Here is a 20,424-nt window from a genome sequence, read left to right as displayed (position 1 = left end):
ATCAGACCAAAACAGCATTGCTTACGTAACCTTTATCTGGCGCCTCTTGCTCCCCACACGTTTGCACCGCCATTTTCGATTGCCCGCGTGTGTTTCATTCACGACCGTAACACACACACACCGCGTTTACTCGTTGTGAACAATACTCCTTCAGGACTCTGCTGTGCTCGTATCATTCTTTTTTGCGGAGGAAGATGCTTCCACTCTTGTCTTGCTTTGTCCCAAAGGTGGTCCCCCCCCCCGATGGAGGCAAACCTGTCCACCAACACCTCCCCACCATCGTTCACCTCCATCCTCATGGCCACGCCATTCCGGGAGCCTGCGAGCTTCCGATATTTCGCCTTCATCTCCATCCTCCTCGTCTACCTCGTCACGGTGGTCGGCAACCTCCTGCTGTGCCTTGTCATCTACCACGAGTCGAATCTACACAAGCCCATGTACGTGCTCATGGCCCTGCTGTCCGTCACGGACGTGGTCGAGACCACGAACTCCCTGCCGAGGATCATGACCAACCTCATGTCCTACAACAACGTGTCCCTGTCCGAGTGCATGACTCAGATGTTCTTCCTCCACGTGACCATCAGAATGCAGGGCTACGTCCTGGCCCTCATGTCCGTCGACCGCTTCATTGCAATCGGGCAGCCGCTACGCTACCACAGCTTCGTGTCGAACGCGCGGGTCACCAAGGCATTCCTGGCCATCGTGGCCATCTCGGTCGTGCCGGGCATGGGCTACGTGGGCATGGTGCTGCGTCTAAGCTTCTGCAGACCGCTGGTGACGTTCGCGCCCAACTGCGACTTCATGGTGCTCACCAACCTGGCTTGCGGCGAGGTCTACTACAACATCGTGTATGTGTACGCCAACGTGTTCGTGGCCATCGTCCTTACCCCTGCTCGTGGTGGCGGTTGCCTACTGCCTCATCCTGTTCGAGTTTCGTAAGAGGAGTCTCCGGCAGAACCAGAGAGCGTTCCAGACGTGCATGACCCACCTCGCCATCATCTGCATCTACTTCGGCTCCATATTGTTCACCGTCGGCAGTGGCCTCCAGTTCTTCTCGGGGGTCGTACGCGAGGTGCGCGTGCCCCTGCAGTCGTTGCAGTACGTCATCCCGCCGGCCCTGAATCCCATTGTCTACGGACTCCGCACGGACGCGATTCGTCGTGGAGTCCTGAAGATGGTGCGTCGGAAGGTTTCTATGGGAAAAGCCGAGTTGCCATAATTAGTTAGGATCGGAATTGTTTTTTGTTTAGACTGGAGGCTGGGTTATGAAGATATTTTTTGCACGGATGCTTCAGTTGGTTCACATATGCTCCAATCGGTTCGCAGATGCTTGAGTCTAATGTCACACCATTCAATCTGATCCGGTTGTTTTCGATCTGGTTATGACTAACTAGCAAGCAAATATCTGGTTGCAATCTGAATCCAGTCCGTGTCCAGTCTTGTTCCATCGCAATCAAGCATCATAACGGTCAGTTCTGGAATCAACGAGTATCTTCAAATCTTGTTTCACCTGATCTGGATATCCAATGAGCACAGCTTTATAATTTTGCAGATAATGCTATCGTTCACAGAAGGTAGATTATTAGACTCGATGGATTTTTTTTCATCTGCCCGTAGATTTTCCCAACATTTAAGTTGCAATGGCCACCCTAGTCTTAATCTCATTCCTCCGTTATAAATAAATATTCTGATTGTGAATCTCGCATTTTTATCTTCCGCAATATTTGCTTCAAAATATTTTAAGACTCTTTCCGAATTCTCTCCTCTGACGGGTACATGTCGTCAGAGAAGAGATGTTAGCTACGTACAGGGCGAAAGAAGTTCAGCATGCTGACATACATACACACCTGTACCATCATCCTCATCACGTTTCTAAGTGACGAAGATGTGCATGGTAGCGGTGGTGCATCACTGTGTAGGCTACGCGTGACAGATCTAGTTGGTAGTTTTTTGTATCCACTGCTAGCCAAACCTGGGCACTCAGATCGATGTGGAGAGATGCTATTTTCCTCGCCTGGTATGCAGGAGGTCGAGGGTTCTATCCCGACCCTGAAGCCTGTCGTACGTTTGGAGTTTGCCGTGTCTCTCAATCTCCCCGTGGTCGCGTGGATTTTTTTCTCCGGATCCTCCGGTTTTCCATCTCCACATTTGTAAACATGCGTTCAGAGTATTTAGATTATTTGGTTGCACATGATAAGCTAATTTCTTTTTAGCTTTATTTGTGGGACGATCGCTTCTGACAGAGAAGTGAATTGCTCAGTGCACCTTACCTGGTACAATAAAAATGTAAACGTCGTAGTTTTTTGCGAATTTTTTTAGTTATTTTCTTTGAACCTATCTACGTGACTTTACCGAAAGACCCAAAAAATATGAATTCCTGCAGTCACCTTTCCTACACTTTGCACTCCTATCATATTTTTGTATTGTTTGTTATTGCCACGTTCTGACCCCGTGCCCCCTACTTGACATCTGTGAAAAAGATCTTCATAGTCCACGTGATTCCTCCACGGGTTCTCAAAAAATATTCCGATTCTGACGAGTGTGAAGTTTGCCGATGGCAGAACCGTTTGAAGATCAGACACTAACCGTCGTGACATGATTTGTTCTAAATCATATGGTTACCATTGGAACCTCATTTGGCAGTAAAAAATATGATAATTGTTTTTTTACCCTTCTATCTGGCAACAAAACTAACACCTTTTTTTACAAGGAGTCATGTTTGCATAGACCACAATACCTGCAGCCATAATGCAAACAACTCTGATAATATATGCATTATGATAATGCATATATTATCAGAGTTATGTTTTTTTTTGCATTATGGCTGCAGGTATTGTAGTCTATGCAAACATGACTCCTTGTAAAAATAAGGTGTCAGTTTTGTTGCCAGATAGAAGGGTAAAAAACCAATTATCATCATATGGCTACTTAAGCATGAATCTGTGCCAGGATATTCGTAGCTGGCTGCTGACTCTCTTCCTCCTCTCCACCACCAACCCCAACAATCGCTTCCCATTGGTGTTGCCAAACGAGATTAACTGGGTGATCGGCTGCACCGGTGTCACCGTGGCGAGGAAATGTTCTATCCCTTGCCTGGTTACGCAGGAGGTGAAGGGTTCTTTCCCGGAGCCTGACGATGCTGGTCGCGTGTTATGTTCTACGGGTTCTAGATTTGAAGCTTTCGTGACTGCAAGGAATCATATTCTTAGGTTTTTCGGTAAAGTCACGTGTACTTTACCGAAAAAACCTAAGAATATGTTCTACGGGGTTCCTCCGCTTTTGCCCTTCGTCTCCACATTTGAGAATCAACGCGTGAAATTTCGATTTAAAGCTTTCGTGACTGCAGGGGTTCATCTTCTTGGTTCTTTCGGTACAGTCACGTAGAAGGGAAATAATAAAATAATAAAAATAAAACATTAATTCCTTTGTCAAGGCGCTCTTCTCCCACTAACCCAGCTTAAATATACGCTCCAAGCTTGGTGGTGTTTCATTCTTCACCTGAGGACGGCTGCTTGCGTTGTGGCCGAAACGTCGTGAGAATTATTTTGTTACGTTTTATTTTTATTATTTTAGTATTTTCCTTCTAAGTGACTTTACCGAAAGAACCAAGAAGACTACTCAAGATCGTCGCCATCGTCGCTGTCGTCTCGTCGCCATCATCGATGTCGCCTTCACTCGATATTGCGCTGCTAGGATCGTTGTTGGCTGTTTCGGTTCAGCGCCGTCAGTGTTAGACGGTTAGTGTTGTGTATAGGCTAGCAACGGTAATAGTGTGTACCCACGTAGAGTTGTGTATAGGCGAGCGACTGTAGAGTTTGTACCCACGTAAGGTGTGTATTATACCGCTGGTGCTCGTTAATCAAAGAAGTGCCTCCAAGTTTTATCGTCTCCGAGTTAGTCACTACAATGGTAAAAAAACCGGATAATACAAATGTATGTGTAATAAAGGCTCGTGGAAGCGACTTCTAGAATCATGTCTTTATTTGTCTCTCGTTCACAACACTCCCATCTTACTCCTTCACGCTGCTGACAGACAGCGTGAGAGGGAGACACGCGCGGCCACGTGGCAGCCTGGACCCCGTGGCAGCCTGGACCACGTGGGCAGCCTGGACCACGTGGGCAGCCTGGACCACGTGGGCAGCCTGGACCACGTGGCAGCCTGGACCACGTGGCAGCCTGGACCCTGCTCCAGCGTGGTCTCACCCTCCGTTCGTTCCAGATCTGACCACGTGTTGTTCGTCTCCACCCCTTTTAATACCCGGGTCACGTGGTACCTTTCCACCAATCCTGGTTAGCCTCTATGGAATCTTCTAGACTCCATCGTACGCTCCCAGGACCACGCCCCTGACTCGTCCTCCCATTGGCTGTGGCTAAAGCCAGCAGAACCAATCCTCTAGATATGTCCTCACATTACATATGTAATTGCTTCAAAAAGTCAGAGTCTCTACTTGTTCACCTTCATTGTCAAAACATGCCAGTAATCTTCTCCAGGTGATCTCCAGAGCCCAGAGGTATATTTCTTGTGGTATTGTTGCAAATTCTCAGAAGTGTTAACGTTTTTTTTAAGCACGCTGTATATGAAACCGATGGGACGGTGTGTGTGTTATCATGAGAATGAGTCGGTAGCTATATTCAAGCCTGCCATGGAAAACCCCATCTCTTTAAATGGTGCCTTCCCGTTAAAGCTTAGAAGGCTTTCGCGACCAATATTATTCATAATAAAGGTTTTTTGGTCTTGATTTTAAGCTTTCGTGACTGCAGGAATCCATACTCTTTGGTTATTTCGGTAAAGTCACGTAGGTAGAAATAAAACGAAACGTCGTGATTTATTTTGTTATATTTCTACCTACGTGACTTTACCGAAAGAACCAAAGAGTAAGGTTTTTTGGGTTAGATCGCGTAAGTATAAATGTGTCGTAACCCTCCACCACCCGACACAGCCAGTAAGGTTTGTCACGTAAACAATGTGCCAATTAGTTACTAGTATAGTGTATAGTAGTGTATAGCGTATAGTATACTCCTTTAGCCCACCGGTGTATTGGAGAGTAAACCCACAACGTGTCGTTAACCCACATTTATAATGCGCATTATAAATGTGAATTATTATAATTTGTTGTTGTTGATGTTTGTTGACTCCACTCTGCACCCAGAGGCGCTCACAAACTCAGCCCATGGCTCCGCCGAGCTGCATTGGCGGTCCAGTTGCCGAACGAATATACGGCAGCGTTATTGTTGTTGTCGTTATAGGGTCTCGTTCATTACCAATATCCGTCATTCGCCACTATGCGACGTCACCACGGCGCATGTGTCCGGCCAGGTGCACTTTGAGGCCACGTGAAATGTCGAAGGCTAGCTGACTGGAGGAGGTTTCGGGAAGAGACCCAGCAGGTGCCATGTGTTGGTTTATTGAGATGACCGGTAGATGCACCACCTGTGCCACCCTACTGTGCCAGGCTAGGTGCACCAGGAGTTCACGGGGCAGACCCAGCAGGTGCCACGAGTCGACTGACTGACACGACTGGCCGATACACCACCTGTGCCCCCCTACTGTGCCAGGCTAGGTGCACCAGGAGTTCACGGGGCAGACCCAGGTGCCACGAGTCGACTGACTGAGACGACTGGCCGATGCACCACCTGTGCCCCCCTACTGTGCCAGGCTAGGTGCACCAGGAGGTCACGGGGCAGACCCAGCAGGTGCCACGCGGTCGACTGACTGAGATGAGTGGCCGATGCACCACCTGTGCCCCCTTACTGTGCCAGGCTAGGTGCACCAGGAGTTCACGGGGCAGACCCAGCAGGTGCCACGGGTCGACTGACTGAGACGACTGGCCGATGCACCACTTGTGCCCCCTACTGTGCCAACATGCTGTGCTTTAGTCGCCCGGAGCTCCGCTCGTTGTTGTGAGCGTCGCTCCTCCGCCCTCCGTTGTTGCTGGAGGGCGACTGCCTCCAACTGCCCAGCAGCAGCAGCATCGTCCTTCACGAGCGTCCTCGCTCATTCGACACGCACACACAGAGCGCTCGCCACAAAAAGAACAACCACGATACCTCGATGGCTGAGCTTTAAATCATCATCATCATCATCACCACCACCATCATCACCACAACCATCATCACCATCATCACGACTATCATTATCATCACCACCATCATCATCACCACCACCATCATCACCATCATCACGACTATCATCATCATCATCACCACCATCATCACCACAACCATCATCACCATCATCACGACTATCATCATCATCACCACCATCATCATCACCACTATCATCATTACCACCATCATCACCATCATCATCACCACTATCACCATCATCATCATCATCACCACCATCATCATCACCACTATCATCATTACCACCATCATCACCATCATCATCACCACTATCACCATCATCATCATCACCATCATCATCACCACCATCATCATCAACACTATCATCACCATCATCACCATCATCATCACCACCATCATCATATAACCACTATCATCATCATCACCATCATCATCGCCGCGTGGCGCATTCGGATGCGCTTCTGGGGCCGTCTGGAACGCTCTTCAGCTTCCAATATTAGGAAGTCACGGGGAGCTATGATGCCACTTTTAAATCATCATCATCATCATCGTCATGTAGATTGACAAACTCATTGCTTCGGAACTGCTTTGTGTGTTTAGTTTGTTGATCTCCGGTTGGCTACGTACGGTGTGAAATAAGTTCAACATACACACAGCACGGTTGGCTACGTACGGTGCGAAAGAAGTTCCACGTACACACAGCACGGTTGGCTACGTACGGTGCGAAAGAAGTTCCACGTACACACAGCACGGTTGGCTACGTACGGTGTGAAAGAAGTTCCACGTACACACATCACGGTTGGCTACGTACGGTGCGAAAGAAGTTCCACGTACACACAGCACGGTTGGCTACGTACGGTGCGAAAGAAGTTCCACGTACAGCCTCACAGGGTGAGGGACACGAATGACGTAGCCCGTGTCCCTGAGTGGTCACGTGGGGGCGAGAGGCGAGGGGAGAGGCAGCTGGGGAGAGGGTGGGGGGTGGAGGGGGAGTGGGGGGGGGGGTGGAGGAATGGGTGGGGGGAGAGAGAGGGTGGGTGGAGAGGGTGGGGGGGTGGAGGGGGAGTGGGGGGGGGGTGGAGGAATGGGTGGGGGGAGAGAGAGGGTGGGGAGAAGGAGACGGTTGCGGGGGGAGAGTGGGTGGAGAGGGTGGGGGAAAGGATAGGGTGGGGGGAGAAGGTGGGGGGGAAGGGTGGGGGGGAAAGGAGAGGGTGGGGGGGGGAAGGAGAGGGTGGGGGGAGAGGGTGGGGGAAAGGATAGGGTGGGGGGAGAAGGTGGGGGGGAAGGGTGGGGGGGAAAGGAGAGGGTGGGGGGGGAAGGAGAGGGTGGGGGGAGAGGGTGGGGGAAAGGATAGGGTGGGGGGAGAAGTGGGGGGGAAGGGTGGGGGGGAAAGGAGAGGGTGGGGGGGAAGGAGAGGGTGGGGGGGAGAGGGTGGGGGGGGACAAGAGAGGGTGGGTGATGGGAAGGAGATGGTGGGGGGTGGGGAAGGAGAGGGGGGAGGAAAGGATAGGGTGGGGAGAGAGAGAGGGTGGGGGGAGGGAATGGGTGGGGGGGAGGGAGAGGGTGGGGGGGAAGGAGAGGGTGGGGGGGCGAAGGAGAGGGTGGGGGGAGGGAGAGGGTGGGTTAGGGGGAGAGTGTGGGGGGTAGGAGAGGGTGGGAGAGGAGAGGAGAATAGTGGGGGGGGGGGGGGTGGAGGAAAGGGTGGGGGGGAGAGAGGGTGGGGGCAGAGAGAGGGTGGGGGGGAAGGAGAGGGTGGGGGGGACGAAGGAGAGGGTGGGGGGAGGGAGTGGGTGGGGGGGAAGGAGAGGGTGGGGGGGACGAAGGAGAGGGTGGGGGGAGGGAGTGGGTGGGGGGGAGGAGAGGGTGGGGGGGAGGGAGTGGGTGGGGGGGCGCTGATAAAAGCGGGGACAGCTTTAACGACACCCTCGGTGAGTCGCTCCTCCCACATGGAGCGCCTGCTGCTGATGCTGCTGCTGTTACTGCTGCTGCTGATGCTGTAGCTGTTACTACTGATGCTCATGTAGCTGCTGTTACTGCTGCTGATGCTGCTCTAGTTGTTACTACTGCAGCTGCTGCTGCTGTTACTGCTGCTGATGCTGCTCTAGTTGTTACTACTGCAGCTGCTGCTGCTGTAGCTGCTGCTGTAGCTGCTGCTGCTGTTACTACTGCTGTTACTACGACTGCTGTTGTTGCTACCATAACTACTGCTGTTGCTACTGCTACTGCAACTGCTGCTGTTGCTACCCTAACTACTGCTGTTGCTACTGCTGCTGCTACTACAACTGCTGTTGTTGCTACTATAGCTGCTGTTGTTGCTGCTGCTACTGCAACTGCTGCTGTTGCTTCTATAGCTGCTATTGTTGCTACTATAACTGCTGCTGTTGCTAGTATTGCTGTTGTTGCTACTACTGCTGCTGCAGCTACTCCAGCTACTGCTGCTGTTGCTACCACTGCTGCTGTTGCTATTGCTGTTGCTACTATTGCTGCTGCGACTACCGTTGCCACTGCTGCAGCTGTTGCTACTTCTACTGCTGCAGTTGTTACTACTTCTACTGCTGCTGTTGCGACAACGACTGCTGCCACTGCTGCAGCTGTTGTGGCTGCTGTTAGCTGTTAGGGTTTGGCGAGCGAGGAGCCATTGGGTGAGTGCGTGTATTTGCGAACACACTTGTCACTATTAGTATTTTTTTGCTTTTATTATTTTCAAAGATAACTTATTGTTTTATTTTAATTATTTAAGTTTCGATTTTTTTTTATTTTTTGTTTGTTTTCTATCTCCGTGACTTTATCGAAAGAACCAAGAATATGAATTCCTACTCTTTGGTTTTTTCGGTAAAGTCACGTAGGGTATAAACTAAAATAAATGACGACGTTTCGGGCGCAACACCCAAGCAAGCGTCCGTCATCAGGTCCGTGATTCATTTTATTTTATACCTACGTGACTTTACCGAAAGAACCAACGAGTATGAATTCCTGCGTTTACAAAAGTTTTAGTTCTACAAGAAGTAGGCGTTTACCTAGATTTGAAGCTTTCGTGGCTGCAAGGATTCATATTCTTAGGTTTTTTCGGTAAAGTCATGTAGGTAAATAATTAAAATTAATAAAAGTAAAATAAAAAATAAAATAAAAATCACGACGTTTCGGAGGCAACACAAGCTTCCGTCTTCAGGTGGAACCGTCACAGCACGATAGGTGTATCAAGTAAGAAACAGCTATCGTGCTGTGACGGTTCCACCTGAAGACGGAAGCTTGTGTTGCCTCCGAAACGTCGTGATTTTTTATTTTTATTTTATTTTATTAATATTAATTTTTTACCTACGTGACTTTACCGAAAAAAACCTAAGAATATAGGCGTTTACCCTTCCTGTTTGACCGGAGAACAACGCCAAAAGGCGGACAGGATAAGAACATTGCCACCATCATCAGGGCACTTAGAGCTGTGAACGAGCGGCTACAAAGTGGGATCACCTTTTTGTGTCGCTGTCAAAAAATAAGAATAAGGGTTTGACCCTTCGAGTTGTGTGTCAAGATGTTCAAACGCCAAACGGAAATCTTTTTTGCGAGTGATCGAGTCGTGCGGTGAGCACGCAAACAAAAACACGCGCTCTGATAACACTGGTCAACACACTTTTTCTGGCATAAGGTATTCCAACGGTTTTAAGGTAATTTTGGGGGGTGCTGATTCCAAATCTGGCACCAGTTTTTGTCTATCACATCAGGTTTTTGAGATATCAAATATTGCATTTTCAATCAAAACTGCAGAAGAAAAATATTAAATAAATGTGGATATCTACATAAAATGATATTATAAACACACTATCCTAAAAATACAGCACCATTTTTTAACACTAAAGCAGTCACCGACTGAGTTAATTTCGGGTAAAATCAATGAAAATGGGGTATGCCGATAGCATAAAAATGAGATGTGATAAACCAAATCTGAGATCAGATTTGGAATCAGCACCCTGAAATTAGTCTAAAACAGCTGCAAAAGTCCAGGCCAGAAAAAAATGTTTTTTTTTGTTGACCAGTGTAATTCACGATGTAACTCGATGTTTGTTCCTGGGTAGGGGGTGTTATTTTCTGATTGCTTGTGCCTCAAAAGTAGAGGAAGTGGGTGTTATTATTCCACCACGCAAACTTTTCTTTTGTGAGCGGGACTTTGCGTGAAGGAATGCCACAAATACACACCACGTTTTCTCATTGACAATAGCTACATTTTCTTGGTTCTTTCGGTAAAGTCACGTAGAAGGGAAATAATAAAATGATAAAAATAAAACACAATAAAATAATGAAAAGCAGCCGTCCTCAGGTGAAGAACAGGTCTGTCGGGGAGACAGTGTTGTGGCCGAAACGTCGTGAGAATTATTTTAGTATGTTTATTTTATTTTATTATTTCCCTTCTACGTGACTTTACCGAAAGAACCAAGAAGATGAATCTCTGCAGTCACGAAAGCTTTAAAGCGAAATTTAATAGCTACATTTGTAAATGTCACTCTCCTGCTCACAAGAGCAAAGTTCGTGGGAGAATAATAATAGCCACTTGTACATTTTGAGGCAATTAGGAAAATAACACTTACTACCCTGGAACAAAAAAGAATTAAATGTGTTACACAGTGTTATTAATGGAGTGGATTACCAACGTTTGCTTTTGTGATCAGGACACGAAAACTACGTTCGTGGGGAATAACAGCCACTTTTTGTACTTTTGAGGCATAAGCAATTAAGAAATAACACTTACTACCCAAGAACAAAACAAACTAATATTTCCTATTTAAAGCTTTCGTGACTGCAGGGATTCATCTTCTTGGTTCTTTCGGTAAAGTCACGTAGAAGGGAAGTAATAAAATAATAAAAATAAAACATAAAATCAAATAATTCTCACGACGTTTCGGCTACAACGCAAGCAGCCGTCTTCAGGTGAAGAATGAGACACTGCCAAGCTAGGAGCTTATATATAAGCTGGGTTGGAGGTGGAAGAGTGCCTTAACAAAAAGAAAGAATTGTTAAGGCGCTCTTCCACCTCCAACCCAGCTTATATATAAGCTCCTAGCTTGGTAGTGTCTCATTCTTCACCTGAAGACGGCTGCTTGCGTTGTAGCCGAAACGTCGTGAGAATTATTTGATTTTATTATGTTTTATTTTTATTATTTTATTACTTCCCTTTTACGTGACTTTTGGGTTAGATTACGATCTAACCCAAAAAACGTTTATAATGAATCATCACGCTCACTGATGTACAAAGACAAAGATCCCCCATGTAGCCCTAACATACAGTAGGGGCAAGTGCTGTTAGCGAGCACCGGCACTGTGGCAACACGAGGGGGTGGGTGGCCAGCACCACGCCCGGCCGCCTTTGTCTCTCCCCGCGTGGCGATGTTCACAACACACCGCACCAGGCACACATTTGAGGCTGAGTCTACCTAGGCGAGGCCCGGAGAGAAACGCGTTTTTGTGAGCGTACGGCGTTTACACGCTGGACTTGCCTGATAGTTGGTCAACGCGTCTCGAATGTGCGTGTTTGTGGTAGTGTGGCGGTTAGCGCCACACTGCGCTACGAACCCGGCGACCCGGGTTCGATTCCCGCTCACGGCCAACACCACCAGTGACGATTATCTGCACCGGTCCTGGGCCTCCCCTAGGTCGACTGGGCCTAAATTGAGTACCTTGCATGATGTATGCGCATTGCCACTAAGGAGACAAAGGCGGCCGGGCGTGGTGCTGGCCACCCACCCCCTCGTGTGCCGTGCCGGAGGACCCGGAGAAAAATCAACGCAGTGACCACCACGGAGAGAGAAAGAGAGACGCCGCAGACTTCAAATATACAGCAGAAGGCGTCAGGGTCGGGATGGAACCCGCGACCTCCTGTATAGCAGGCGAGGTAGTTAACATCTCACCACGGAGAGAGAGAAAGAGAGACGCCGCAGACTTCAAATATACAGCAGAAGGCGTCAGGGTCGGGATGGAACCCGCGACCTCCTGTATAGCAGGCGAGGTAGATAACATCTCACCACGGAGAGAGAGAAAGAGAGACGCCGCAGACTTCAAATATACAGCAGAAGGCGTCAGGGTCGGGATGGAACCCGCGACCTCCTGTATAGCAGGCGAGGTAGATAACATCTCACCACGGAGAGAGAGAAAGAGAGACGCCGCAGACTTCAAATATACAGCAGAAGGCGTCAGGGTCGGGATGGAACCCGCGACCTCCTGTATAGCAGGCGAGGTAGATAACATCTCACCACGGAGAGAGAGAAAGAGAGACGCCGCAGACTTCAAATATACAGCAGAAGGCGTCAGGGTCGGGATGGAACCCGCGACCTCCTGTATAGCAGGCGAGGTAGTTAACATCTCACCACGGAGAGAGAGAAAGAGAGACGCCGCAGATTCCAAATATACAGCGGAAGGCGTCACGGTCGGGATGGAACCCACGACCTCCTCCATATAAGGCAAGGTAGTTAACATCTCACGAAAAAAACAAAGATCCCCCGTACAGCCTTAACAGACTGTAGGGGCAAGTGTTGTTAGCGAGCACCTGTGAAGGCCAGCACGGCACGCGAGGGGGTGGGTGGCCAACACCACGCCCGGCCGCCTTTGTCTCCCTAGTTACGATGCTTACTACACACCGCACCAGGTACTCAATTGAGGCCGAGTCGACCTAGGGGAGGCCCAGGACCGGCTTAGATAATCGTCGCTACGGGGAGACCGACAAACACGCAAACTCCAAATATACAACAGCAGGCGTCAGGGTCGGGATTGAACCCACGACCTCCTGTCGACCAGTCGAGGTGGTTAACATCTCACCACGGAGAGAGAGACACGCAAACTCCAAATATACAGCAGCTGGCGTCAGGGTTTGGATCGAACCCACGACCTCCTGCACACCAGGCGAGGTAGTCAACATCTCCTAGCCACCGTGATGATGATGATGAGAGAGAGAAACGCAGACTCCAAATAAACAGCAGCAGGCGTCAGGGTCGGGATCGAACCCACGACCTCCTGCACACCAGGCGAGGTGGTTAACATCTCCTAGCCACCGTGATGATGATGATGAGAGAGAGAAACGCAGACTCCAAATAAACAGCAGCAGGCGTCAGGGTCGGGATCGAACCCACGACCTCCTGCACACCAGGCGAGGTGGTTAACATCTCCTAGCCATCTTCTTGGTTCTTTCGGTAAAGTCACGTAGAAGGTGAAGAATTCTTCACCTGAGGACGGCTGCTTGCGTTGTGGCCGAAACGTCGTGAGAATTATTTTATCATGTTTTATGTTTTATTATTTTATTACTTCCCTTCTACGTGACTTTACCGAAAGAACCAAGAAGATGAATCCCTGCAGTCACGAAAGCTTTAAATCGAAATAAAAAAATGAATTATTATGTAAATTTATAATAGTATTATAGTAAAATATTTTATTTTTTAATTATGTTATTATATTTTATTATACTATGCTATTATAGAATTTCGTTTTATTATTTTATTATACAATATTATTTTATCATACAATATTATTATATTATGTTATTTTATTATGTTGTATTTTTATTATTTTATTACTTCCCTTCTACGTGATGACTTTACCGAACGAAACAAGAATATGAATCCCTGCAGTCACGAAAGCTTTAAATCGAAATCTATCCCGTGATGTATCTGCAGCTGTTTTAGACTAATTTCAGGGTGCTGATTCCAAATCTGATCTCAATTTGCTCTATCACATCTCATTTTTATGCTATCGGCATACCCCATTTTCATTGATTTTACCCGAAATTAACTCTGTCACTTATGATTGCAAGTTGTTGCGAGTCGGTGACTGCTTTAGTGTTAAAACATGGTGCTGTATTTTTAGGATAGTGTGTTTATAATATCATTTTATGTAGATATCCACATTTATTTAATACTTTTCTTCTGCAGTTTTGATTGAAAATGCAATATTTGATATCTCAAAAACCTGATGCGATAGACAAAATCTGGTGCCAGATTTGGAATCAGCACCCCAGAATTACCTTAAAACCGTTGGAATACCTTATACCAGAATAAGTGTGTTGACCAGTGTTATCAGAGCGCGTGTTTTTGTTTGCGTACTCAACGCACGAATCGATCACTAGCAAAAAGGTTTCCGTTTGGCGTTTGAACATCTTGACGCAACCCGAAGGGTCAAACCCTTATTCTCATCTTTTGATAGTGGCACAAAGGGCCTGAGCTCCGGAACAAAAGAGCCGACGAGAAATGAAAGCCACGAGTGTCATTTACAACAACGTTTCCCGAACGTTGGGTCAACGTTGACCCAACGTTGTATACTAATAATAACCCTATATTATAATAATACTAATAACACCCCTATATTATACAATACTAATAACCCTATATTATATGAAACTAATAATAACAACCCTATATTATACAATACTAATAACACCCCTATATTATATTAAACTAATAATAACAACCCTATATTATACAATACTAATAACCCTATATTATATGAAACTAATAATAACAACCCTATATTATACAATACTAATAACCCTATATTATATGAAACTAATAATAACAACCCTATATTATACAATACTAATAACACCCCTATATTATATAATACTAATAACAACCCTATATTATAATATACTAATAACACCCCTATATTATATGAAACTAATAATAACAACCCTATATTATACAATACTAATAACCCTATATTATATGAAACTAATAATAACAACCCTATATTATACAATACTAATAACCCTATATTATATGAAACTAATAATAACAACCCTATATTATACAATACTAATAACACCCCTATATTATATACTACTAATAACAAGCCTATATTATAATATACTAATAACAACCCTATATTATATGAAACTAATAATAACAACCCTATATTATACAATACTAATAATCCTATATTATATGAAACTAATAATAACAACCCTATATTATACAATACTAATAACCCTATATTATATGAAACTAATAATAACAACCCTATATTATACAATACTAATAACCCTATATTATATAATACTAATAATAACAACCCTATATTATACAATACTAATAATCCTATATTATATGAAACTAATAATAACAACCCTATATTATACAATACTAATAACCCTATATTATACAATACTAATAACCCTATATTATATAATACTAAGAATTTTCATAATCAACGTTTTTGGGTTTAGATCACGTTATTTATAAATGTGTCGTAACCCTCCACCACCCGACACGGCCAATCAGTAAAAAAGTGTCACCTTGACAAAAAGTTTATACTTTAGTTGTTTACGTGGTGGTTTTAGTTACTGCAGCTACATACTATTAACACTCCTTCCCTTTATTAATGCTACCCATATCCCCTCCCTTTGATGCTGCTAATCCTGCATAATGCACGGGCATAAGTAGTACTAATCACATACCTGCATTTCCCATATCCCCTCCCTTTGATGCTGCTAATCCTGCATAATGCACGGACATAAGTAGTACTAATCACATACCTGCATTTCCCATATCCCCTCCCTTTGATGCTGCTAATCCTGCATAATGCACGGGCATAAGTAGTACTAATCACATACCTGCATTTCCCATATCCCCTCCCTTTGATGCTGCTAATCCTGCATAATGCACGGGCATAAGTAGTACTAATCACATACCTGCATTTCCCATATCCCCTCCCTTTGATGCTGCTAATCCTGCATAATGCACGAGCATAAGTAGTACTAATCACATACCTGCATTTCCCATAAATATGCTAAATTCCTCTTGATATGCAAATTATTTTGTCAAGGCGCCCTTCCCCCCCCTTCCAACCCAGCTTAAATATACGCTCTAAGCATGGTGCTGTTTCATTCAGACGCTGTCTCCCCGACAGACCTGGTCTTCACCTGAGGACGGCTGCTTGCGTTGTGGCCGAAACGTCGTGAGAATTATTGTATTATGTTTTATTTTATTATTTTATTGTTTCCATTCTACGTGACTTTACCGAAAGAACCAAGAAGAAAAAAGACAAATAGTTCACTGCTTTAGCCCACCGGTGTGTCGAAGCGTGAAACCACAACATTTACAATTTGAGTAGTGCGACGTTTCGCTGGTAATTGCATCCAGCATCATCGGGCAATTCGCCAGAATGGTAATAATAACCCTATATTATGAAAATACTAATAACGAACATATATAATAATAACCCTACGTGTCTTGAATTTTGGCCCACCCTGTATTATAATAACAACCCCGTGTCCTGAACATTTGGCCATGCTGTGTGTGTCTCCGATTTACAAAAGCTTTGAGATAGTAAGGTGCTAATTCATGACAATTATTAATTAGATTGTTACCACGTCGTCGCCATTCATGCTAATCCCGATGACTTATTGACCTGATTTTTAATACACGTGATAGGCGTAGCAGCAGGCTTTCGGCGACCAATGTTATCCATAATAAAGGTTTCTAAATGGGACCTTTTTTTGTTGCAAGTATCAAAGTCTGAAAAAATCAGAACAGGGACCGCCTTTGCCAGTACCAAAATATGACAAGAGGTTTTCCCATTTTTTCTGCCAACTTAACAGCTCTTAAGATGTTAAATCTACCAAACTCAAACCTACTCTTTGATTCTTTCAGTAAATTTCGATTTAAAGCTTTCGTGACTGCAGGGATTCATATTCTTGGTTCTCTCGGTAAAGTCACGTAGAAGGGAAATAAAAAAATAAAAAAATAAAAAATTCTCACGACGTTTCGATTGCAACACAAGCAATCATCATCATGTGTGAAAACCACAGCAAGACATTTTTTTTTAAAGTGGCGATTGTTCTTAACGTTAGCACCACGGACAGCGTGACTTTACCGAAAAAACCAAAGAGTAATTCCTGCAGTCATGAATGCTTCAAATCAAAACTGAAACCTTTTGCAAGGAATCATATCCGCATTTTGTTTTAATTACTGCCAGAAAGGGTGAGCACCTATGATTATTTTTTTCACGTGAAGGTTACCCCCCTCTCTGGGCTAGATCGTCACCGCCGCCGACTGGTGCAGATTGTGTCGCTTTAAAAGCAAAGCGTGGCCGCTCCGTCGCTAGTGCGGCCGCGCTGACCGGCTGAGCGTCGAAGAAGCAATTAAAAGACGCGGCAACGTTTCTACGGCTGTGACCTATTGCCCTGGTGGTGGCCTATTGACCTCGGGGCTTTTAATCCGCAGAGGGGGGGGTCTGCAATGCAATAGGTCACTGGAGGTAACCTATTGACCTTGGGGAATCCAGAGGCGGTTTGCAATGCATTGGCAGTAACCTATTGACCACAGGTCATGTAATCTGCAGAGGGCGTCCGCAATGCAATAGGCCGCTGGTGATGACCTATTGACCTTGGGGAATCTACAGAGGCGGTCCGGAATGCAATAGGCTGCTGGCGATGACCTATTGACCTCGGGCGCTTGTCATCCGCAGAGTGGTGAGTCTGCAATGCAATGGATTGGGGGAATGACCTATTGACCAGAGTCCTTTTAAATCCGCAGAGGTGGGGGGGGGGGGGCAGTGGGGAAATCCAGCAAATGGAGACCAACGCGTCCACCAACGCCTCCTCGGCTCCCAGCTCCGCCTCCCTGTCGGACCTCATCGTCATGGTCACCGTCCTGAGCGAGTCTCCCGCCTTCACCCACTTCGCCTTCGCCGCCATCCTCCTCATATACGTCGCCACGGTGGCGGGCAACTCACTGCTCTGCCTCGTCGTGTGCCGCACGCCGAGCCTCCACCGGCCGATGCACGTGCTCGTCGCCCTCCTCTGCGCCACCGACCTGGTCGAGGCCACCAACTCGCTGCCGAGGATCATGAGCAACCTCGCCGCGTCCAACCGCATGTCGCTCGCCGAGTGCGTCGCCCAGATGTTCTTCCTGCACGTCACCGTGCGCACCCAGGCCTACGTCCTCGCCCTCATGGCGCTCGACCGCTACGCCGCCGTCGTACGCCCGCTGCGCTACCGCTCGCTCGTGACGGTGGGCCGCGTGGCTCGCGCCTTCGCGGTCGCGGTGGCCGCCGCCACCGTGCCCATCGTGGGCTACGTGGCCGTCGCGCTGCGTCTCGACTACTGCCGGGAGCGCGTCACGTCGGCGCCCAACTGCGACTTCCTTGTGCTCAGCAACCTGTCGTGCGGCGACCTCTCGCTCAACGCGGCGCTCGCCTACGCCAACGTGGCGTCGGGCATCGCCCTGCCCCTCGCCGTCATCGCCGTGGCCTACGCGCTCGTCCTGCGCGAGTGCTCCAGGCAGGCGGCGGCGGCGGGCGGCGGCGTTGGTGGCAGCGGTGGCACCGTTGGTGGCAGCGGTGGGTCCGGCGCCGCCAAGGCCCGGCGCACGTGCGTCACCCACCTCGTCGTCGTCGCCGTCTACTTCGGCTCAATCTTCTTCACGGTGGCGAGCGGACTGCGCGCCTTCTCGGCCGTGCCGCGGGACGTGCGCGTGCCCCTGCAGGCGCTCCAGTACGTCCTGCCGCCCGCGCTCAACCCCATCGTCTACGGCTTGCGCACCGCCGAGATCCGACGGCGGCTGTTCGGCGCGCCCTCCGCCGTGCGGGCGGCGGTAGGGCATGCGTAAGGTGGACACTTGTGTCGTGATTTTATTTATTTTATTTCATACCTACGTGACTTTACCGAAAGAACCAAATCGTAAGTTGTTATTCATAATAAAGGTTTTTGCGTTGGATCGCGTAAGTATAAATTTGTCATAAACCTCCACCGCCAATAATATTGGTCGCGAAAGGCTACGTGTTAGACGTTGTTGTTTCACTCTTTAAGTTAATGTCGTACCTGTTTTCATTAGCAATGTTAATTTTAAAAAATTGAAACGCATCTTGCGTGAATGTTAACAACGGAAGTCGGTTTTAAGGTGTCGACAAAGATGTGATTTGCGTTCAAATAAATATTTAAAATATAACAACACTGTGTCCTGACTTTGGAGCAAATCAGTTTTCAGTTTCATTGATTAGGTATAACCCTGTGAGCCATGCGGCTCTTGACTCGGGTGCAACCGCAAGAACAAAAACGTGAACAAGAAACATTTTATAGTGGCTATGCACAACAGGAAAATCCAGGAAAAAACAGCAAAGTCTTCCAAAAAACGCACCGCATTTCAACGCTGTGTGCAAAAAATCCCAGTGGGATGCAAGTCAAACAATAACAACCGTAAGACAATTTAGATGACCGCGTTTGTGAATATGCGTGTGAATAGTTACACTATCAGTAACTATTGAGTAATCCTACAAGGTGTTGGATAAAGACGGACCCCATTTCAAAGCAGTATATTTCACGATGGCAACATGTTACAATTACACAAAAAGTTACGAATGGTTTAATGAGTTATCAAGTTTTACTAACCATTTTATAAAGGCTTTATGTGCCCTCCACCTGCTGTACGGACAACATCGAAACGATAGTTGAATTTCTCCCAAACGCCTCTCAGTGTCTTCTTCCACTGAAATCACTGCTGCCGTGATTCTGTTTTTGAGGTCATCCAGATTAGTCGCTAATGGTGGCACAAAAACACGGTCTTTGACGTATCCCCACAAGAAAAAGTCGCAGGGTGTGATGATGTCTGGGGATCTTGGGGGCCAAGAGTGTAGCGCCAAGTCTTGGGGTCCCGTGCCACCTATCCAACATTGAGGCGGTGCGTCATTAAGAAAACGCCGATCCTGCAGATGCCAATATGGCGGTGCTCTGTCTTGCTGAAAAATGAAGTCATCAGAATAATTGATTTTTTACCCTTTTATCTGGCAACAAAACTGACACCTTTTTTTTTACAAGGCGTCATGTTTGTATTGACCACAATACCTGCAGTCTGAATGCAAACAAAAAACACAACTCTGATAATGTATGCACTGTCCTTGAAATTGATTGGTCCACACCCGAGACAGCTTTCCTTAGAGCCTAGTTTCACATGGTGTTGGACCAGATGACGCCAAAAGGCGCACATACATTATCAGAGTTGTGTTTTTTGTCTGCATTCCGACTGCAGGTATTGTGGTCAATGCAAACATGACTCCTTGTAAAAAAGGTGTCAGTTTTGTTGCCAGATAAAAGGGTAAAAAATCAATTATCATATTTTGCTACTGGCAAAGGAGGTTCCAATGGAAGTCATCGGAAGTTCAAGTGGTAAGAGTTTCATTCATGGGCGGTTCGTGGTTGCAGAGATATTGCTGCTAATGATGATGATGATAATTACGACGCGGCTACTCATGATGCCGATGAGGATTCTGCTGATGACACTTATGATGATGAGAATTATGCCGCTGCCGCTGGGTCCGATGTTTTGAAGCACCCTGGATGATAAAAATAATAATAACCCGATGTGTCCT

The 20,424-nt window shown here is 46.8% G+C and overlaps 2 protein-coding genes across 2 annotated transcripts; both read left to right on the top strand.

Annotated features, from left to right (window-relative positions):
* The first annotated feature begins 297 nt into the window (after positions 1 to 297).
* LOC133360942 (olfactory receptor 52B2-like) lies at positions 298 to 1,219 on the top strand. The gene is given in 2 exon segments (XM_061579825.1): positions 298 to 882; positions 884 to 1,219. Coding segments are annotated over 2 exon segments (921 nt in total).
* A 16,411-nt stretch (positions 1,220 to 17,630) lies between these two features.
* LOC133360919 (olfactory receptor 52Z1P-like) lies at positions 17,631 to 18,668 on the top strand. The gene has a single exon (XM_061579804.1). The coding sequence runs from the start codon at positions 17,631 to 17,633 to the stop codon at positions 18,666 to 18,668; it is 1,038 nt and encodes a 345-aa protein (XP_061435788.1).
* Positions 18,669 to 20,424: the final 1,756 nt, after the last annotated feature.

Source organism: Lethenteron reissneri, chromosome 70, assembly GCF_015708825.2.
Source record: "Lethenteron reissneri isolate LAM-NWPU_2019-01 chromosome 70, ASM1570882v1, whole genome shotgun sequence".
Classification (NCBI taxonomy): Eukaryota; Metazoa; Chordata; class Hyperoartia; order Petromyzontiformes; family Petromyzontidae; genus Lethenteron; species Lethenteron reissneri.
This window is presented reverse-complemented; position numbering and strand designations above follow the sequence as displayed.

Bases quoted from the DNA above. Each gene is read 5' to 3' on its own strand.
- LOC133360919 (XM_061579804.1), top strand. From the start codon at position 17,631: ATGGAGACCAACGCGTCCACCAACGCCTCCTCGGCTCCCAGCTCCGCC.